General features: G+C 50.6%; 2 protein-coding genes across 2 annotated transcripts in view; one reads left to right on the forward strand and one right to left on the reverse strand.

Annotated features, from left to right (window-relative positions):
• The window catches only part of LOC133062376 (uncharacterized), a 230,502-nt gene extending 212,953 nt beyond the window's left edge, over positions 1-17,549 (forward strand). Inside the window, exon 7 of the mRNA XM_061151302.1 lies at positions 17,456-17,549. Coding sequence (XP_061007285.1) covers positions 17,456-17,516 — 61 coding nt within the window. The 3' untranslated portion in view covers positions 17,517-17,549. The remainder of the gene's footprint in view (positions 1-17,455) is intronic.
• FSTL4 (follistatin like 4) overlaps positions 1-22,894 on the reverse strand; it is a 414,616-nt gene that overhangs the window by 76,859 nt on the left and 314,863 nt on the right. The gene's annotated exons all lie outside the window — the stretch shown is intronic.

Below are 22,894 nucleotides of genomic sequence, written 5' to 3' on the forward strand. Positions count from 1 at the left end.
CACTGTGGCTATTGTGGGAATAATGGACCATTGGGAGAGAGGAGAGGATGTGGCAAGACCAGCCAAGAGGCTGAGGCAGGGGTTCAGGGGAGACAGGTGACGATTATGGAGATGGGGAGAAGAGGAAGGTCTGGGGTTTAGAAACTGTGGATGAAGGGGCAAGGGAAAAGTGTTCTGGATGACTTCCTCCTGTGCCCCTGGCTTCATCCTCTTGTATACTACAGTGCCATTCCCCGCGATGAGGCGAGCTGGGAGTGGAGGTCCAGGGACCCACACACAACCATGGGTGCCAGCTCTGTCTCGACTGATAGTCGCTTAGTCTTCTCAAGGCGTGTGATCTGAAATGCAGATTACAAGCACGTTCTTGTCCTCTATAGTGAATAAGATGAGAAGAGGATTTCTAAACTGTGGCACTTTTGTGCCACAGCCTCAGCTGAGGAAGAGGGACAGACACAGTCCTCTACTGTACAGGGGCTGAAATGTGTCCAAGCAGCAAAAGCCAGACAGGGAGCCTGTCCCTGATGTGTCTCCCCCTTTACCTCCACCCTGCAGCCCAGGCCATGCCCTCTCTGAGTGGCGACTGGGCTTCATGTGTGCAAAGGGGAGAAGCCATCGGGCCTTTCAAGACATGAATAAATATAGCTTGTTTTCTGTTTAATTATCCAGTCTCCTGAGGACGCTAAGTCATGGCTGTGTTTTGTAAACAGGCATCAGCAGGCCGTTTTGGAAACCGCTTCTATAAGTGTATTTGTTTTCTGTCTCAATCCCAACTTCTGGAATGTACCACAGCTCAGATGAACTCCTGAGGAGGGGTTCCTGAGCCTGGTGGTGGGCTCTGCTGCTCCCAGGGCCCGTGGAGTTCTGCCAACTTCGGTCTTAAGGGAAAACATTGCTCACAGCCTCTATCCTTTCCAGCATGGCCCCCAAGGACCCTGGCCCACCAGGGAAGGGTGAGCCATGTCCAGACTATGTTCTCCCTCTGCTTCCGTAGCTGCAGTCACTGAGTATTTATTAACATGGCAGAGAACTCAGCTGAGTCCAACTGTTGGAAGGAGAGGAGGTCAGTGTGAGGTGTTGGCCCTGACAGCCTGGCTTGGGTCTTGGCAGAGAGGGGTCAGGGTTGAATTTGAAGGACCTTTCCCTCACCAGTGGAGATGCTATGGGCATAAGCCAGGAATGAGCAGCATGGAGTTAGGGAGGGGGCCTCTGGGGGCAGTGGTCAGAGGTGAGACTGGAGATGTCAGGAGCTGGGCTGGCAGGGCCCCATGATGATGGTGAGGAGCTGACGTTTTAATTCCATGAGAAGCCAGTGGAGGATTTTAAGCTGGAGAATAAAATGGTCTGATTTGTACTTTTAAAGACCATCTGTACACTGGTTGAGACATTTTCTGTGGCATTAACAGGAAACCCCAACAGGGAATGGGGCTGCCTAGTAAGGAGAAGCTACTATTGACACAGCGAGAAGGCCCTTAGGGGAGTCTCCTGGGTGGGTTCGCCCCGTGATCCCAAGATGGCATGGAGCACTCAGGCCTGACCCTACCTGCCCTGCAGCCCTCAGCTTGCAGCTGTGTGTTTCAGCTTTAGGTGTGCATCGGAGCGTGAGAGGGGGGACTCCCTTGTGCTGTGGGAGCAAGGAAGCCTCTCTCCAAAGCCCTCATGCCTTGACTTCCCTTCAGTTTCCACCTTGACTTCCCCTCAGGTTTCCTTGGCCAGATTTGCATCACATGCTCACCCCAAAGCAACCACCGGAGAGAACTGCCATGACTGGCTTGGGCAGGCATGTGGCTACGGGAGGAGGCAGGCTGGCCGAGGCTTTGTCTGAAAGGAGTGCGCAGTGCCAGGGTGGCCTGCTGGGGGTTCTAGGAAGGGTGGACAGAGCAGGCAGCAGAGCAAGTGAGGAGAGCTGTTAGGAGCCAGGCTGATTTGGGACAAGTGTTGGAGGCAGGGTAAATGGATGTGTTGACTGACTGAATGGGGGGATGGAGAGAAAGGAAATAATCAACGATATCTTGGTCAGAAAAACTGGATGGGGGTTGGATCCATTTACTGAAAGGCTGAGGAAGAAAAGGCAGATGTTTTAGGTAAAATCCAGGTTCTGTTTTTCCCACAGTAGGTGGACTGAGGGATAGGCAGTGGGCTCAGGTATCTGAAATGGAGTGGTGGGTAGAAACCCTGGCTTGCAAACACAACAGCTTAAAAAACAAATCTGTGGGGATGAGAGAATGGCGAGGGAGATACCCATGATACAAAAGAGAGAAGGGATGATTCTAGAAGAAATGGCTCTGAGTGGGTGAAAGCAGAAAGTCCCTAGAGAATAAGTGGAGGCCTGGCCCCTGATAGGGCAGAGGCTCTGTGCTCCATAACAGACGGTGGGCAGAGCCTGGGTGCAGGTGGAGGCATGGGAAAGTGCACCCAAATGGTGAGAGACGAGGGGAAAGGTCCGTGTGGTACATATTTGTGTTTCACAACCCGGAGTGATTCTGACCCCCAGGAGACAGTTGGAAATTTCTGGAGATGGTTTTAGCTGTCCTCTTTGGGGAGGGAGTATTTTCCTACTAGCATCTAGGGGTGTAGGTCAGGGATGCTGCTAAATACCCTACAATGCACTTAAGAGTCCCCACAACAAAGAATAATCTAGCCCTAAAGGTCAATAGTGGCACCGTGGAGAACTATGGTTTATGTTAATAACCACAACTAACAGTAATAACTTTGGCCACCTGATGCAAAGAGCTGACTCATTAGAAAAGACCCTGATGCTGGGAAAGATTGAGCGCAGGAGGAGAAGGGGACAACAGAGGATGAGATGGTTGGATGGCAACTCAATGGACATGGGTTTGGGTGGACTCCAGGAGTTGGTGATGGTCAGGGAGGCCCGGTGTGCTGCGGTTCATGGGGTCGCAAAGAGTCGGACACGACTGAGCGACTGAACTGAACTGAACAGTAATAATGTGACTTGTACAGCCCTCCAAGAAATACCGAACCTTAGCCCTCGAAAGTGAAACTCCTGCCTCTCACTACCCTCGCCCAGGCAGGGCTGGCGTGCACGCAGCCCTGTGTAGACTAACCCACGTCCTGGTGGTTACATTGTGGGGGTTAGAGAAGGCCCTTTGTTCCTCATCCCAGCTTGCTGAGGCCAAACCCTACCCCGGGGCTCAGGCATCATGCTTTGCTGCTGACACTGGGCCTGCTGGACTCCCTGCTGCTCCTGGGGTGGAGGGTCTCCATGCAGGAAGGTGACTGGGGAGGGGGGACCTCAGAAGATGGGCATTACGGTCACCATAGTTGTGACATAGAAACCAACTCATTTGCCTTTGCTGAAACCTTCCCTGTGTCAGGCATGATGCATGGCACCACAGTATTGGGATGTGAGCAATCTCTTCTTCTTGTATGGGGTATTTATCTCTCTCTTTTGTCTCAGGTAGGTTCTTTAAATTATCTTTCAGAGAGAACCCTATAACGTATGCTTTGTCCAAGGACAGATCTTGGTAAGAAAAATGCCTCCCGTTTCCTCTCCAAAGACTCCTCCGCCATCTGTCAGTTTGGAAATCTCCACATCTTGACCCACGGCAAATTGCTTCTGGCGGCATCCGACAATGTAGTACTTGTCCTGCGAGGCACACACGGAGGCTGCAGGCCGGCTGAGTGAGCAGTCCATTTTAGGGATGAATGAGCCAAAATATCATCCACCTCTCTCCATCTTTACAATTACGGCCAAACCGCCCTAGCACCCCTCCGAGTTCACCCCTTTCTCTTCAACTCAACCGAGGCAGCTCCGGCCAAAACCTCGTTATTGGCCAACACAGCAGTCTCTTCTCTGGGAATTTCTCTACCAATGGGCAGCTCCCCTCCAGAGCTCCTCCCTGCCTACTGTCTTGGGAGGGAGCCCACTCCTCTGCCTGGTGTTTAAGGCCCATGAGCACCTATTGTTAGCCACATCCCCCGCCATTCCTGCTTTAGTCTGAGCCAAACTGCACCCACTCTCCACGTGTGTCCTGTCTTGGACCCAGAGAGGGTACTTGGGGCAGAAACCCTTGAAATCAGAGAAATTCCAACGATCACAAGAGTAGTGGTGAAACTAGACCAACCTCTGCAACTTGACAAATGCAGCACTTGGTGGGCTGAATTTTGGAGAAGACACCTCCAGACTAAATGCAGGGGAGTCATTCCCCCATCGGGGGCTCACAGGCTGGCAGGAGGTACCCGACATGCCCGCCTAACAGGCAGGCCATCTGGGTCTTAGGTCCCCACGTGGAGGATGGGAAAGTGATGCCCAGAGTCACAGAGGCAGGACCAACACTCTGTAGTTCTGAACACTGCCGGGTACTTCTCAGCATCCCATTTTGATGGGGCTGGAGGGAGAGGGGGAATGATAATCTCAAGAAGAGAATCTGGGTCTCAACCTCAAGCAATTAACAAGTCGGAGAAAGGGAACCAAAGAGTTAAAGACGGTACTCCTCACTCCCACCCCCCCGGCCCCCAACACTGCCCCTACAGCCCCTCAGCCAGACTGTTTGAGGGGCAGGGGATGCCCCAGGATGCAGCAGTGACACCACTGCCCCTGGCAAGGGGACTGATTATCGTGACCTCACGTGTTCCGCTCCTGGTTGTGGTGCTGAATGACTTTATGGTTATAACTGAACCATCTCACGGAGGCTGGGCTGCTGCAGGGGCCCCAGGGCCCGGGGGGTTGGGGGTGGGGAGGGCACACGCACAGCCCGGGCAGAGGCCAACGTGTGACAAACGGCTCTTGCACGTGGTGTGTGGGGATGTGTTCGGGTCTCACCTGGGACACAGACCATTTCAGGAAGCTGGGCTGTGCCCAGACCCAGTTTCTCTTCTGCGCTTTGTACCAAGAGGCTCAGGTTCAAGTCCAAAGGCCTCAGAATTCTTTGGAATAAAATGATCATCTGGGTTCTACAAACATCACACCTATAAACACACTGCACAAGTACCCCAGGAGCCTGTCTTCACCCCTGGAGACCCCAGTTTCAAACTCTCCACCGCTTGCTTTATACCGACACCTGGCTCTCTGGAGCAGCCCCGGGAGGCCGCCCTTCCTGCCCACTGTAACATCCTCACGGCAAGATGGTTTTCCTGAACCTCACCTCCCTGTCTCCATTCCAGCCCATCAAAAAGGAAAGGGTTCTGAAAAACTAGAAGCCGACACCAGTCAAATGTGTGACCCTCCCAGGTCCCGGCCTGGCTCCTTCTCTCAGCTCAGCTCTCCACACCTGAGCCCTCCAGGGCAGGCACTGTGGGAAGGCTGGGTTTGGGGAAACGACCCTGACACCAGGAGGCCTCCATCTGCCCTCAGCTCCACAAACGCCACACATCACGGTCCCCTGGCAGCTGAGGGGCCGGCTCAGTGGTCCTTGGGAAGAACCGGGAGTCACTGACCACGGGCTCCTTCTGTTTAACCCACGGCACTTCAGGAGAGTAGACTTAAGGTCTTGGAACCTAGCCGAGCCCTGCCTGCTGAAGCCAGTGTGGCATGGTTGGAAAGCAGTTACAGTATGAAAATCCATCCGCTGGTGTACACAGTCTCTCACGCCACACTCTGTGGGCCAAGCGCCTGCTGGGATCCAGGCCCTGTGTGCCTGGAGACATCCGGCCCCTGGCATTCCTCACGGACCTGTGCTCTGATGTCCAAGGGACCTCTGTCCTAGATGGCCTGGCCTTCCCCTCACCTCGTCTTCCCCAGCCGGGCCTCCTTCCCAGGCTCTGTCTCACTATCCTTTCTCATTCCTTCAGCCTCTTGCCCCCATGGACCCAGGACTGGCCACTTCCCTCTTCTCGAGCCTTTCGGCTCAACCAGTCCTCCACTCCCATCTCCACAGGCCAGAGCCTCCAAAGGTTTCCTGCCTCCACGCCCATGTCCTTTGCACTTAATTCTGGAACCATGGTCTTTGCAGGGTGCACCATACCATGTCTGGTGCCATGTTCTGTGGCAACCAGGTGAATAGACCCTAAATAAGGTGGCATCAGCAGAAAAGGGGCTCCGAGCAGGGCACATTGGGTCGGGGTGAGTGGCAGGCAGGGTCAGGAATGGCAGGAACTCCCTGCCTGCATTTCAGCTGCCCCCTCAGGAACTTGCATGCGACCTGGCATTCAGCTCACCCTAAGAAACACCAACTGAATCCAGGAAAAATAAGCTTAGGGACTGAAGAGGGACAAACAGGCCACCAAGGTACAGAGGGACAGAAGACTAGGAGTGGCAGGGAGCTGGGCCACCTGGGCCGTGGAGGATGGTAGGGAATTGCGGGGCATGGATCCAGGCAGCCCTGGTTTGAGCCCTCTGTGCATGGGTGCTGTGGGAATTGATTCACGCCATGGCCACCCAGGAGGGTGCTGCCTTGACCCTGTGGCTGAGGGAGGAGAAGGAATGGGTCATGGCTGAGCTCAGGGTTAGCCACCAAGTGAGCACGCTACCCCAAGCAGTGAGGTTGGGGTACCTATCAAGGGTCTTATTTTGCCTCACACCCTTTCCCTTCACACCCACCAAGCAATGGAGATTGATTGTTTAATGACTCCAACCAGGCGGTCCTCTCCCCAAAGGTGGGCAGCAGCCCTGCGAGTCCCAGTCTCGTTGCCCCCACACCCCAGGCCCACAATGGGGCTCTGGGTAAGGGTGAGCGTACAGTAACTACCCAGTATGGTAGCCTCAGGGCTGACAAGTTCAAGGGCCCCACTGCCTGTGACCACAGCACTCCTGTTCGCTCTGGGCTGGGCATTGTGAGCCCAGTTAGTCCTGGCCAGAATGCTGAGCATCCGCCCAGTGTGTGTAGGGGGTTCTCTGCATGCAAACCCGGGGTAAACAAACCACGGTATGTACAGCCAGTGTGGCTGCAGAATGATGTTTCCATGGCCCTGACCCTGGGAACTGAGATGAGTTTCCTTTCTCCTGGGAGTTCTACAGACAGACCAGGAAGTCATGGATAGGATGGCTTCCAGCTGTCCTGAAACAACAGCAGTTTAAAGAGCTCCTGCACATGTGGGGCAGTCTCCAGTGAAATGTGTCCATTAAAATGTATGTGGTTCAGGAGGCCTGGCCCTCTCCCAGCTGAGGAGCTGCTGAGGGCAGATGCCTGGTGAGCTGTGGGCTGGCCTGGCCAGGGCAGGGTCCGCTTAGCAGCCTTAGCCTCACCATCCTCTCCCAGAGACGCCCTCTACACTGGCTCCTGACCTTGGAGAGAAGATGGTGAGCCAAGAAGGGTGTGGAACAAAGGCCTGAGTGTCAGTGGAGCCCAGGAGGGCCAGGGCTCCAGGAAATCTCTGTCTTTCATGAGAAGCAGGCAAGCAGTTGCCTGTCTCTGCCTAAGTCAGTTGCCTTTCACTGACTCAGAAGTGGGGAGTCCAGTGGCAGTGGACAGCAAAGGACACCATCTGCCCCTGCCTCCTGGGAGCTGGGTACATCTCCTTGCAGAGTAGGCGTGATCAGCTGGACTGCAGGGGTCACTGGTCCAGAATAGTGACCAGGCTTCCCCTTTGGCCCTGGCCCTGCTGGGGTGCACTCAGCCTTTAGAATAGTCATGACCCTGCTCATGCCTGTAGGAACCAGCTAGGAGGAAGCATGTGACTCCCCACCATGTACTTGGAGAGCACTGAGTACGCACAAGTCACAAAGGTGGAAGGTCTGGGCTGCCAGCTGGGCAGGGTGGACCTCCGTCCTTGCACTGCCTATCCCCCTGGAGTCTCCATAACCCTGTTTCTCAGGACCACTCTCCTGGGAGGTGGTAACGGTAGAAGTAGGAAGAACCTGGGTGATTTTGATTTGACAGATCCTCTTGGGAAGGGTGAGGAGGGAAGCAGTGAAAGAAGAGAAACCAGGGAAGGCGAAAGAGGAGAGAACTGGCTCAGGCACTTTACTGTCTAATGAGATACTGGGGGCCGGGTTCAGATGTAGCCACGGAGCAAGTAACAAGCTGGAATCAAGACTGCTGGGAGAAATACCAACAATCTCAGATATGCAGATGATACCACTCTAATGGCAGAAAATGAAGAGGAACTAAAGAGCCTCTTGATGAGGGTGAAAGAGAAGAGTGAAAAAGCTGGCTTAAAATTAAATGTTCATAAAACTAAGATCATGGCATTTGCTCCCATCACTTCATGGCAAATAGAAGGGGAAAAGTGGAAGCAGTGACTGATTTTCTCTTCGTAGGCTCCAAAATCACTGTGGACAGTGACTGCAGCCATGAAATTACAAAATGCCTCTTGGAAGGAAGGCTATGACAAACTTAGTGTATTAAAAAGCAGAGACATGACTTTGCTGACAAAGGTCTGTATAGTCAAAGCTAAATTGTCTTTTTAGTAGTCATGTATGGATGTGAAAGTTGGAATTGACGCTTTCAAATTTTGGTGTTGGAGAAGACTCTTGAGAGTCCCTTGGACAGCAAACAGATTAAATGAGTCAAAGGAAAATCAACCCTGAATACTCATTGGAAGGACTGATGCTGAAGCTGAAGCTCCAATATTCGGCCACCTGATGTGAAGAACTGACTCATTGGAAAAGACTCTGATGCTGAGAGAGATTGAAAGCAAAAGAAGAGGGTGGCAGAGGATGAGATGGTTGGATGGCATCACCAACTCAATGGACGTGAGCTTGAGAAAACTCTGGGAGATGGTGAAGGACAGGGAAGCCTGGCCTGCTACAGTCCATGCAGTCACAAAGACTCAGACACAACTTAGAGATGGAACAATAACAACAGGATCTAGGAGCTCTCCTGATGGGTGTAAAGGTTACGTTGCAGGTCCTTCGAACTCACTGGCTGGCCCACCTGCTCCCTCGGTGGCTCCTTGCCCCTCGGTGGCACTGTCCTCCAAGCTGATGAGGATTGACATGGCTGAGAAGCCAGGGATTTCCATCATGAAAGCAGACTGGCTGGGATGGGAGAGGTCTTCCCTTCCACCAGTCAAACCATCAGAGAGAGATGTCAGGCTCAATCTGGGTGTGGTGATGCTGTGAAGGCCCAGTGCCAGCACCTGCACAGAGCTGGGGAGTCCACCTGGCATCCAGATGTTCTCCTTTAGATGTGGCACCAGACCAGACTCTGGTCTGAAAGCTAGTAATGCCCTGGGGAAGACGTCTTCTCTGGAGGGCAGCGAGGGGTGTGAATGTGTGTATGATGCTCTTGATACTACTGCCAGGCTGCCAGTGGCCTGTTCCTTTTGCTTGAAATTATTTCCTTTCTGACTTATGCACATTATTTCCTTTTCTGAGTCCCTTTCTAACTTCCTTATTTTTATGATGCTGTGGTCCTTGTAGAAGCTATTTATCATTACTTGGCCAGATGAAAAGTTGGCTACCCTAAACCAGTCTTCTAAATCTCTGTTTTTGATCACCAGCCCAGGTGGGATGCACGAGACAAGTGCTCCGGCCTGGTGCACTGGGAAGACCCAGAGGAATCGGGTGGAGAGGGAGGTGGGAGGGGGGATCGGGATTGGGAATACGTGTAAATCTATGGCTGATTCATAGCAATGTATGACAAAACCCACTGGAAAAAAAAATAATAATAATAATAAAAAAAAATCTCTGTTTTTAATTAAAAAGTTAAATTATATGTAAAAAAATAAGGGTTTTTAAATTAAAAAAGTAAGTGTGTGTAATCTGGGCACTGCAGGTGTTGGTTTGATGCTGGGGTGCCAGCTCTCACATCTCACTTCTTGGTCGGCCCCCTGCGCCTGTGGTGGCAGGGATGGCTGGTGGTTCAGTGTCTGTATCAGATCTTATTGGCTGCATTGAGAAGGAGTCTGGGCTCCATCCAGGCTCAGCAGAAAAGAACAGTATCATTGATGTGCTGTGTCTGCCAGCAACTTGGAAAGGAATTTGCTCTCACTAACACCAGCTCTTGGGTTGAAAGTGAGCAATTTTGCCTTTAAAGAAAAAAAAAAAAAAAAGCCCAAACTGGTTAAATGGGCTTAAATAAAATTGTAACCAATATACAGTAATTTCTGAAAAGTCCAGCTGATCATAACTTTAGGGACTTTCCTGACAGCCCAGTTGGCAAAGAATCCACCTGCAACGCAGGAGATCCTGATTCAATTCCTGGGTCGAGAAGATCTGCTGGAGAAGGAAATAGCAACCCACACCAGTATTCTTGGGCTTCTCTTGTGGCTCAGCTATAAAAGAATCTTCCTGCAATGTGGGAGACCTGGGTTCTATCCCTGGGTTGGAAAGATCCCCTGGAGAAGGGAAAGGCTACCCATCCCAGTATTCTGGCCTGGGGAATTCCATGGACTCTATAGTCCATGGGGTTGCAAAGAGTCAGACATGACCAAGTGACTTTCACTCACTCACTCAAGCTTTAAAGAAGGTTTCACTTTGGAAACCAAGATGCTAGAGACATCTGGGTTGGTAATCAGAAGTTAAGAATAACCCAGGATAAATACACTCAGTAGGCCTTAGAAGGAGCACTGCTCACCAGGAACAGAGGCTGGAGTCCCTCCTCCCAAGAGCTACATCTACTGTGGCCTGAGCTCTGAGGTCACCAGGCTACAGTGAGGATGACTCTGGGTTTTTAAATGCAGACCTGGTCAAAGCTGTGCTTTCTCACCAGTGGACAGTTTCATGGCAACACCCAGAGCTCCAACTACTCCACTTTCTGTGCTGTTGCTTTTTAGTGGGGAAGAGTCTGTAAGCTACCACCACCTGTCATGGGAGTTGGTTTGAGAAGCTGGGCTGATGTATATGAGTTCCTGGATGACTGAAGATACTCGGCCATGGGAGGTCAATCTGGAGGCGTTGGAGGCACAGTTCATTTGTTTTCGTAGACCAGCTTCTCAGGAGCAAACTCCGAGTGCAGATCTCAGCTGCCTCTCTCCTCATTCCAAGACAAGAAGGAGGGAGTGGGCTGTTTAGTCTCAAGTTTGGAAAGCAAAAGATACCAAGCCGAGAGTGCATCACTTTTGGAGGGGTTGGCAGGAACCTGCAAAATCAGGCCCCTCCAGAAACCTCTGTGAGTTGATGTGATGGTGTATTTATGTGCAAAGATGCCTTTGACCAATGATGCTGACTGTAGTATTGTTTGTGATAATAAAAAACTAAGAACATCCTGACGCTTATCACCAGGGCACTGGCTAAATATACTATGTTTCAGCCCCAAACAGAATATTATACAGCTATTTAAAGGTCCAGGTAAATCTATTTGTACTGATTTGATATGGTTTTCATGTGAGAAAAGCAAATTGTAAAACAATGCATAGAGTCTAATCCTAGGTCACAAAAATACCTGTGTGGGTATTTGTACACACATGAAAGAAAGCCTGGATGGGTCCCACGAATTTGTCAATGGAGGTTTTTCTTGGGACTTGGGACTGGGGCTCAGGGTTTGGGACTGGGTTTTGGGATTTGAAGAATATGAAAGAAAGCCCTTGGGAGCATCACTGTTTCAGGGTCTCACAATGACTGGATGGGAGCAGTTTTGAAGGATGGATTTGAAGGATGAATTCTCAGGAATTCATGCTCTAGGAGTTTTCAATCAGCCTGATGCTCTGGTCCAAGCCCTTGCCAGAGGTGAGGGCTTTGCTCTGCTCCATCTAAGGTTTGCTGGACCTGTTAATGCGCTTGCCTTTGAGCTGACTTTGGGATCTATAGAGCTCTACAGGGCATGGTAGTGTGTCTTCTCTCATCTTATTGGGTTACAGGCTACAGAGTTGACTGCAGCTTGAACTTTTAAGGTTACTGGTTTGGTGAACACTGTGCTTATAAAGATGATGGAGACAGGAGGCTGCATTTGATGCTATCAGTCATTCATTACCAACTTCTGAATGGAAACCTAAACGCCCACATATCTGGCTGTCTTCTCTCTTTGCATCCCTTTTCAAGTCTTTAATTCATGTCACCCTTCCTGGTAGCCTCTAATTCAACAGAACATGGGTGCCTAACATGGCCTTTCCTGTAGGATGCCACTTCATTATCTCCCTAATCCAACGATGGGGCGATGGGGAAGACGAGCATGGCCACTCTCTGAGTGATTTAACGGAATGCTTTAATGATGTATTGAAAATGAACATTGACCCCAGGTAAGAGGTGCTAAACTGATACTTTAAAAGCACACCATCCATTTCGCTCTGATGGACTCTCCACCTTAAATCACTGTGTTGTCATTTTTACGATGCCGATCTAGCTATTGAGGCTACAGGACTGTGAAATGTCGTATAAAAAAGCCAATAAGAAAAAAATAAAATTAAGTTGCGGGGAGCGTGCATTAGCATTTCAAAAATGTTCTGTTGCATTATGCTATTATTCTCTCTCTGTCAAGGGGCACTGGGATCCCATCCTCCCCATAAAGAGACTGTGCCACAGAATGTATCAGCACTCCCTTCCTGAACTGGTGTGGCAGCTGAAGGGCATAGTTACGATAATGGCAAAATACATTTTGGACTAAATTTGATAGGACACTGGGGCCGTCTGCCTCCTCTGATGACAAAGTCTTGATTGTTCTTTTCCTTGTTGGCTCCAGCATGTGGCTTTCAGAGTTTCGAAAAATTAATGTTTTCAGCATTTCTGCCCTGCAGAAAAGTAAGGAATGATATCTGCTGAGTTGAGGGTATGACTTCACTACAGGTGACAACATGGGTGCTGGGATTCCATGAGGCATAGGCCACTGCCACACTGTACTTCCTGACCTGGCAGCGTAATAAAATACCCTAAATTACCAAAAGCCCAGTTCACTTGAATTGCTGCTGGAGAAGACTCTTGACAGTCATTGGACAGCAAGGAGATCAGACCAGTCAATCCTAAAGGAAATCAACCCTGAATATTCATTCATTGGAAGGACTGATGTTGAAGCTGAAGCTCCAATACTTCGGTCACCTGACGTGAAAAGCTAACTCATTGAAAAGGACCCTGATGTTGGGAAAGATTGAAGGCAGGAGGAGAAGTGGATGACAGAGGACAAGATGGTTGAATGGCATCACCAAATCAATGGACATGAGTTTGAGCAAACTCCAGGAGATAGTAGCAGACAGGGAAGCCTGGCATGTTGCAGTCCATGGGGTTGCAAAGAGTGGGAACATGGCTTAGAGACTGAACAACAATAAAAAGGTTAAGAAGGTCTGGTCCATCTGGAAAGGGTGAGTTTAATAACTCATAATGAGCCTGGGTCAGCAGGATTGGTCTGCTCTGGGAAAATTTAGGCTCATCCTTGGAGTTCAACCCCTTGGCTCTCTGAGGGGCATCTTACATTCTAACTTGGATTCTAGCTAGTGCTAGACTCTTCGTAAGCTGGGTTTCCAGGCCTAAGCTGGGCCAGAGTGAGGGTCACTGTCTGCAGAGGGGAGGAAGGCCTGCCAAGCCTTGCCTTGAGGAGATTCTGTCCCCTGGGTAATTATGGGAATGCGATTCCTTTCTATGGCTCTGAATTTGCCCAATTGGGGAAGATGAATCCAGCGCCCCTGGTAGTCTATTACACTAAACCACTGAGACAATTGCAATGCTTTATCTGGAACTTTGAGAGAGCCGACTTGTTCCTCAGGAACCATTGGCTTAATGGAATTCGCTGTATTATTTTCCAACGTGATGTGCTGCAAAACCGGGTGGGTCAGCACTTTGGTCTGGGGAATGTATTTTCATTTGAGAAGATGCCTCTGCTGGGCTTTTTGCTGCATTGGTTTAGGAAGCACGAGGCTCTTAGCCCTGCTGAGGGAAGGGGACTTGGGGAGGCCACCACGGCAGTGCAGGAAGGCGGTGAGCACAGGCCTGCTGGCAGCGGCTGGGGCTTTTATTTTTTTAAACTATATTCAGCATCAAGTCCAGCAAATGACGTTCTCTGCTGAGCTGAATGTTACCCTTAATGAGATACCATGTCCCTTCTGTTCTCTGTAACAGGGACCTTGAGAGTTTTTATTAGCGAGCGAAACCAAACTTTTCACTGTTTTCATGTTTCCTAATAACCGTCTGAGTCGTAACCTGAATTTTTATGCAGCTAATTACAAGTGCGACTTGGGCATGAAAGATTTATGCGATCAGAAATTACCTGTGTAATCTCTAGGCAGGCGGGGGATGAACCAAGAAAGGAAGTTAATCAGTTTTCTAGGTCACACAAAAGGCACCTGCGAGGTGCTGGCTGAGGGCCAGCAATGGATCTCCTGGGACATGCCCTGCCCCACTCCAGAGCTCTTTGCTCCCCCTCCACCCCAGGGCAGCCAGCATCGGCCCTGGGAATCAGCACTTTTCCCTAGTGTGACATTTCCACCCTCTGTTCCTAGGACCAACATACCTAGCTAACAGTTCTGCGGAAACGAAATCAAGCACATGAAGGTGACAGGTTTAACAGGAAACAGTGACATCTCCGAAAAGGGTCAGTTCCCATGACCAGAACAGAAGCCAGAATTCTAATAAGTTTCACCCCTTTAAGATTTCATTTAGTTAAAAAACACAGACAGAAAATGAATGATGTGGCCATTCCTCGAAGTCTGCAACTGGAGGAATGCAAGTCTGCCAAGAAGCCAGAGCTCTCACCACCTAACACACTCACTGAACGACTAACATATTGTTTATCCGTGGGAAAGCAGCTTGCCCACGTGGCAGTAAGGAGCGTGTGATGGAGAGCTGGCCCGAAGAGCCTGGGAACTCATGCGTGCTGAGCTCCGTAACACGCGTTTAGTTACGCGGCCATTTGCTGAGGCCCACAACTGATTAATATACACAGGCTTGTTCATTTACTCAGCATTCTGTTTAATCATTTAATTTCACAAGAGTTTTCATATCTTTTAATCATTCTAATATTCTTCTTATTGCAACATATTACTAAGCTGTTAGTTCAATTCAATTAAAAAGTGTCATCCAAAAGTAATTTATTCCATGTGCATCCTTAAGCGGAAACCCCAGATATGTCTGCATTTTAAAGAAATAACAACTCTGTCGATTTATTATTCTGCAAACGACTGTGCTGCGTTAGCACTGAGGGAGATACCGGGAACAGTGAATGTCTGCGGGCACCAACATGGCAGCAGATCTGTGATTATTCCTCTAGAGTTTTCTCTAAGACTCAGAAGAGACTATGGACACTTGGACCATCTGTTACTACCGGGTGACCCCTGAAAACCCACTGTGACTTTCTGGTCCTGATCCTATTTGTAACAGCACAGCCTCTGAATTTGCACTCTGGGGGCCCCTTGACTGGAGTTCCCCCCAGCACTGCCTCACTTCAGGAGCAAGTGCAGGAGGCCTTCGAGGGCCAGGGTTCAGGAAATCGCCTGCTGTGGGTCTGCTGGGGACATGTTTCTTCTTCTCAGTATTTGACCTTCCTGATTGACCTCTGAGATATTTCCTCTGTCCCCTCTAGAGCAGTGCTGTCTAGTGGGAATGTAATGCAGTGCCAGCCACCTAGCAGATTTAAATGGTCTAGCAGCCACCTAAAGCAAAAAGAAACAGTGGCTACTGATTTACTTAATATTCTTTAACTCAATATATCTAAAATATCATTTCAACATGTAGTCAATGCAAAAGTTAGTTAATGAGCTATTTTATGTTTTCTTCCCATGCAAGGCTTCAAAATCTGTTATGTACATCTCACTCTGGGAGAGCCTCATTTCAGGGGCTCAGTGTCCATGTGGAACCAGTGGCTACCATAGGCTCCAGAGACCTCAGGCAGGGGCCCCTGTGCAGCCTGGCTGTGGCTCCCCTGGATTGAGCGGGGGCGGGGGGCTGCTTGGGGCCTTAGGAATCTGCCTGCAGAAGTTGGTGAAACTCCCACAGTGGTACAAAACAGGGCTCACTGGCCACTGATGGCCTCTGAGGCTTGTCTGACCCTGAAGTTGCAGGAACCCAGCAGGCCCGGGAAGGGATCACTGGTGGGAAGAAGCAGCTGCAAAGATGCTATCTTTCTTTGTCCCTAGGCCTTTGGGGGGCCAAAGGGAGATCCAGGTTTCAGGTGGTGGAAGGAGGAAAACTGCTCCACTGCTAATGGGGGCACTGATGGGAGGGAGGGTCCGCTTCCTCTCCTCGACCCTCTTCCTGCCTGGTCAGGCATGAGCCTGGGCACATATGGGATGCCCCAACTGGTGGGCAGGTCCCTCTTGCCTCTCCATCAGAAGACTAGCCATGAGGCCTGATTACCAAGCTCAAGGAGTAACTTTAGTCCTTAGCCTGCTGTGTCCTCCAGGGAAAGATTGACTTTCCTTGGGGAACAAAGTCCTCCATGATGGGGACACTTGGGATATTAATATGTCTGCATTTTGAGGCCAAGGTGTTCCTTCTCCTTTGGCAGACCCAGGCCAGGGCCTGATGGAGGGCTGTTGCAGAGATGTGCTCTGAGTGGGCAGGAGTTTTATTAACTTGAGTCTGGTGATAGCCACTAAGTGCAGCTTCCACGTCCTAGTCCCCTGGGTCTGTCCCCTATCTGGGCCAACTGAGAGCCTCAAGAAATCAGGGACAAACATAGAGACCTTGAAAAATTCTTCATGCCCTTTCCTGCTCTTGCAGAAGGCCCTGGTTATTAATATCTCACTCTAGGAAAAGGGCTATTTGTGCTGGTTGTTTTTTTTAGGAGAACAGCAATAAAAAAGGGAAATTAAATTAGCAACTCTGTGTGAGCTTCTAATCCATTAGAGTGTCTTCAACTCTATAACCTGCTATCTTAAACTCTGGTCACCTACTTAAGTGGTTTCAAGAAAATAGCAGTGTTCCGCCTGGCCCTATTTTGCACCAGTTACAATAAAAGTGATTGAATGTCGGCAGAGCCTGGGGTTCTGGTACTGAGCCACAGGGCTCTGATGGGTCACCCTGCTCAGCCTGCCCACATGGTCACAGATGCTAATATCCCCATCAACAAACCCGTGTCCTTGCCCCAGAGCACACACCCAGCTCTAAGAATTAGTCAAATACAATTACCCACATGAGGTGGCCTCACCAACCTCTACTAAATAATGGGAAGATAAAACTGTCTTCAGTGGGAAATACCACAAAGGAATTATACTTCGTAATAAGAACAGGGTACTAGCAGCAGCAGCTAACCATTACTGAGTGCCACTGGTGTGTCTGGCTCTGTGCCGTGCAGGGGACCTGCTACATCATCTACAGGGCCCAGTACAAAATGAAAATGCAGGGTCTTTGCTCAAAAAAGTACTAAGAATTTCAAGATGGAGACGACAGGGCATTAAACCAAGCATGGGGCCTTCTGAGGGCTTCCCAGGTGGCACCAGTGATAAAGAATCTGCTTGCCAATGCAAGAGACTTAAAGTGATGCAGGTTCGACCCCTGGATTGGAGGAGGGCATGGCAACCCACTCCAGTATTCTTGCCTGGAGAATCTCATGGACAGAGGAGCCTGGAAGGCTACAGTCCTTGGGGTTGCAAAGAGTTGGACACAACTGAAATGACTTAGCATGCATGCATGGGGCCTTCTGAAGACAGAGGCCTGTATGGCTGCAGGGGTCACCCACTCAGGTTGGCCTGGCTCTGTGCATCAACTGGCTTAATTCTCACAACAAATCCTATTACTCTCTCCACTTTACAGATGGACAAATAGAGACCCAGAGAAGTCCAGAGACTGTTGGAATGGTTTCAAAGTGGTCTGAATGAAGAAAATGCAAGAGGTCTGAGTCATCCCTCAGCCCATGGTGAAGTCACCGAAAACCTCCCAGAACTGCAGCAGGCTGCCCCAGAATCATGCTGTGAGTGCTGATTCAGTTTCAGGAAAACAATATCATTTGTCCCATTAAATTAATGTTGTTAATTTGAAGTTTATTGGTTTTGCAGTTTGTTTTTATTTCATTTATAAATTTGTTTTAGCTTTATGGTTATAAAAGAGCTCCACACATAAGGAATGTGTACCTAGTTTTATGTTTACACATATTTAACTAACATTATACTAAACATAATTCAAGTCAACAGAGAGAAATCACAAGATTCCTGCTTCAAGTGGGGGTTGCATATTACTCCAGGAGGGAAATGCATCTCTTGTCCCCCAAGGTGGGGGCCACAGGGGGTGCTCACAGTCCCACCCCTTGTCTGGCTGCAAGCAGGAGCCATGCTGGCTGGATGCAGGGACCCCAGTGGAGAGTAGGGGTGGGAGACAGGGAGGGAGTGAGAGGGAGGGGAAGGCAGGTGGCTCCTCTGAGCAGGTGCTATCTAAAGAGTCCCCAAAGGTCTGTCTGGCCCTGGTTCCTCTCCTGGCTGCTGCTCCACATCCCTTTGCCTTGGCCCAGGGAGCCCTCAGCCTATCATCTAGATTCCTGGAGAGTGGCCCTAGCCCCAAAACATGGAAGGGCCTGAAGAAACACCCAGGGGCTCAAGACTACACTTGTGTGTGTGTGTGTGTGTGTGTGTGTGTGAGAGAGAGAGAGAGAGAGAGAGAGAGAGAGAGAGAGACAGACAGACAGACAGAGAGACAGAGAGAGAGAGAGAGAGAGAGAGACAGAGAGAGAGAGAGACAGAGAGAGAGAGAGAGAGAGAGAGAGAGAGACAGACAGACAGACAGAGAGACAGAGAGAGAGAGAGAGAGAGAGAGACAGAGAGAGAGAGAGACAGAGAGAGAGAGAGAGAGAGAGAGAGAGAGAGAGAGGCAGTTATGACCTCTCAAGAGTGTGTCATTAGCTGACCCTGAACAGGTGCTCTGGAGCTAAAGGCCACCCCCACCTCCCCACTGTGGTCTAAGCCCTCAGTCTCACAATAGGAGCACGTTTACAACCAGCAGACAAGACCTTATTACTCTTGACTGGCAACTGCCCTGCCAAGATACATTTCCCGCAAAAATGCAGGTCAAAGACTAAAGAGAATGTTCACAGAAACATTGTGTATAACTGCCCCAAACCAGAAACAAGCCAGGTATGTCCACTATGGAACACTGCATACCAAGGCAAAGGAACAAACCTCTGCTACTGATGAAAATTAATAGATGAGTCAGTCTCACAACCACAGTTCTGAGGAAGTGGACAGACACAAAAGGGTCATATTATATGATTCCCCTAATGGAAAGTTCAAAGACAGGCAAAATGACTCTATGGTATTAGAAAGGCAGGTCAATAGTTATACTTGGGAGAAGCGAGGGCATCTGGGTGCTGGACCACAGAGCCCTCAAATAGCAGGAAGGCATGCCTACTTCACAGATGGGACCATTCTTCCCAGGGACCTTAAAGGGTTTGCATGGTCACCTCCAGGGCCGCCGCCAGCTTATCTGTGGGGACCTGGTCTCATGGGCTCTGCAAAGCACAGCTGGGCTGATACAATTAGTGTAGTGATGTTCAAAAGCACTGTGAGGTCCCACAACTGCCAGCTAAAAAGTGCCAGTCCATGGGCGGGCCAGGTACCCACACCCTGTCCAGAAGCCTGCCTCCCCTGCAGCTTGTGGAGCCAACATGGCATGTGTGTTTAGAGCAAAAGGGATCTTGTGAGACCCTATGTAACTCTTGCAGAGGCTCTTGCCCTCCTTGGCTCACCACGACTTCTGCCGTGACCCAGGCGTGGGCTTGACTCTTATCCCCACACCTCCCCAGCCTGCTGGCTACATGGACAGTCTTCTGTTCTCAAGCATTCCAGGGGGCTCTGCCTCTGTCGGAACTTTCTTTCCTACATTTCATCAGGGCCATCACCAGCTTATGCTTCGTGCTCTGTCATGACTCAGATGCGGCGTAATGATGACCACCATCTCCTTTCAGCCTAAGGGAGCCAGGATCGGTTTCCCTGCCTGCCCTGGGAGGCCATCCCAGCAGAAGTGTGTCAAAAGCCCCTCAAGGAACACCAGACGTGGGAAGAAGTTCCTAGTGGGAGATTGAGTACCAGGTGCTGGGCCCAGAGGGACATGCTGCAAGAGGGCTGCCCTCATGAGGGGACCTCTAAAAGGCCTGCACTTTCATCTCAAACACTCCAGCCACTCCCAGGTAGTTAAACAGGTGCATGTCTGTGTTTCCCTCTTAGGACACCAGGGAGGGAAGGGCCCTTGGAGACCCTCTGGTCCCCTGCTCCTCCTGTGGACAAGTGACCAATGGAGCCTCAGGTACCTAGGGTGCTAATGACCTTGCTGGCTCTAAAATTCAGGCCCCTGGCCTCCCAGGCTGGGGTGGGGTTCCTGGGCATCACTTCTTGAAGAGGCAGCTGTATACCTGTCAAACCCTCAGGCACAGGAGTCTCTCCCCAGCCCTGGACAACCCGCTCATCCTGTGTGGCTGCAATCTGAGTGCAGCTGTGATGCGGGGTTTCTGTGTAGAAGAAGGTCACTTTCTGTAGAGAAGTTCTCTAGAGCTGACTGTGCATTCTCTGGATTTCCAGCACCCTAGATTGTCGCTAAACTTGGCTCCCAGGTGCCTGGGAGGAGGTGCGGGCTGAGCCTGGGCTGGCCAGTGCACACAGATCCTGGAAAGCTCGGGGCTTCCTTGAATGGACACAAATGGAATAAGAACATGGTGACAACGAGAGTCCCAGAGCACAGGAGTGGTTGGGATGTGGAGGCGCACAGGGCACGCATCTGCAGGGGCCAAGACAGCACACACCAGCTCCCCGCCAGAGCCTCCTCTTTACGGGCTATACTGGGTTGAATAGTGTCCTCCTCAAGTTCAGGCCCATCAGAATCTCAGGATATAACCTTATCAAGAGGTAGGATCTTCGCAGATGTAATTATTTAAGGGTCCCAGGATAAAATCATCCTAGATTTAGGGTAGACCCTAAATCCAATGTCTGGTGTCATTATAGGGCTTCCCTTGTAGCTCAGACAGTCAAGAAGAGGAAAAGACACAGAGAAACAAAGAGAAGGCTATGTGAAGATGGAGGCAGGAGGCAGATGGAGGCAGAGACAGGAGCTGTGCTGCTACAAGCCATGGATCGCCAGGAGCCCAAGAAGTTGCAAGAGACAAGGAAGTGTCCTCTCCCAGTATGTTGAGGGGGAGCATGGCCCTTCCAACACCTTGATTTCAGACTTCTGGCCTCCTGAACTATGAGAGAATAAATTTACACAGTGTTGTTGTACCCTGCTATGGCAGTCCAAGGAAACTGATGCAGGGCACTCTCTTGAGCTCAGGGGGTCGTATCAATCTGCAGCGCCCTCCAGGCCTGCATTCGGCTACCTGCTCTGACCTTGGCCAATCATTTCAGTGTCCTCTAGCTTCTGGAAGCCACATTACTTAAGCTGGCTGGGGTGGAAAGTGGCAGGTGGGCATGGAGAGGAAGGGCTTGAAGTCTCAAGCCATAGGCTCAGTCTAGCCCACTCACCCAGCTGCAGGTAGCTCAGAGTTCTGTACTCCAAGCCCATGCATGAATATTCATGAGCCAAGTAACTGCAGGCATCTCAAACTCCCAGCCAAGGTCCATGCCATGAGAAAGGTGCACTGTGCCAGGTGGGTGAAAATGAGGCATGAAAGTCATCTGCCACCTGCTCTGAAAATTGCTCCTGAAATGTGGCTGCACAAAGCCTCCAGCCCCAAAGGACGCAAGACACATCCCAACAGGTGGAGGCTCTCCAAGGGCAGGGACCTAGGCTGTCTGGTCTTGCAGGGCTCAGCACAGAGCCTAGAACAAATCAAGCCCTACCCAGGGCCACGGAGATGTTTAATAAGCAGCTGTCCATAGCACATTGTAAAAGCCACCCTCTTTTGAGAACTTCCCCTACCCCCTCAGCTTCCCCGCACCACCGCATCCCGGCCATGCAGACTGCCTCCTGTTCTGGGGACACAGCGAGCCTATTCCCACCCCCAGGTCTGTGCACAGGCTGTGTGCCTGATCTGGACTTTGGCTGGCTCCTTCTCATCCTGTACGTGTCTTCCTTTACCCTCTCAGTGGGGCGCCTCACCCTGTAACTACCCTACCCAGAGGGGCCAGGGTAGTGTCTGTATCTCTCTCCATAGCCTATAAGCTCTCAGAGGGCAGGAACCACATCTGGCTCTGCTCACCACTGAATCCCAGCCACCTGCCCAGGGCCTGGCATGTGCAACAGAGGTTAACGCTTGGTAAGTGGGCAGAGAGGCCCGTACACTGGTTCCTTGAGTTTGGGACACACAGGGATGTTCTGATTTGGGGGAGGGGTGTCACCTGATTCCTGCCTCACCAGAGCCAGGCCTCTGATGCCCTGAGCCAGCTAACTTTCCTATTTGCCTGATGTCTGTGATCTGCATTAATGGCCCTGAGGGCCACTTGAAGGTCATGATTCAGAGTCCCCAAAAGACCCCTGCTGACTGTTGCCTGGAACCTATTTTCTAGGAAATGCTCCCAAACAGATTGGATTTAGGAGGCCAATAACAGATAATAAAAACTAATGTTCCCTGGGCATCCTGCCTTGCACTTGGCTGGGTCCTGTAAACACACTACTCACTGAGCCCTCAGAACAACCCTATTATCATCAACAGGTGCTCTATTGACTCCCATTGTACAGATGAGAAAACTGAAACTCGGGCAGATGAAGCAACCCAGCTCTTCAGGACTCCCCACCTGAGCTCCCACTAAAGGTTGCCACAGTCCTGGTCCAGGTCTCTCCTGAGATTTGAGCTGAACAACTGGAACAAGAGGCTGAAAGTGGAAGAGTATGATGGAACTGGAGAGTGAGGGAAGTGTAGGGAGGGGTTGTCTTTTCTCAAGAGTTACCAGGTCAGGGACAGCACTGGCCGGGGCTCCCAGCCGGGTACTCAGTTTTTCCAGCCATGGGTTGGGTCTCAGGGCAGCCAGTCGGAGGCAGGTGTGGCCACGGGGTTTTATCAGGACCTCTGGTCCCAGCAGCGGTCAGGATTTCACTACTGTCGTGCTCAGGTGCTCAGTCATGTCTGACTCTTTGCGAACCCATGGACTGTAGCCTGCCAGGCTCTTGTGTCCATGGGATTCTCCAGGCAAGAACACTGGACTGGGTAGCCATTCCCTTCTCCAGGGGATCTTCCTGAAACCAAGGAATGAACCTGCATCTCTTAAGTCTGTCTCTTAAGTCTCCTGCATCCGCAGGTGGATTCTTTACCACTAGTGCCACCTGGGAAGCCCTTTC

This window comes from Dama dama, chromosome 9 (assembly GCF_033118175.1).
Source record: "Dama dama isolate Ldn47 chromosome 9, ASM3311817v1, whole genome shotgun sequence".
NCBI lineage: Eukaryota > Metazoa > Chordata > Mammalia > Artiodactyla > Cervidae > Dama > Dama dama.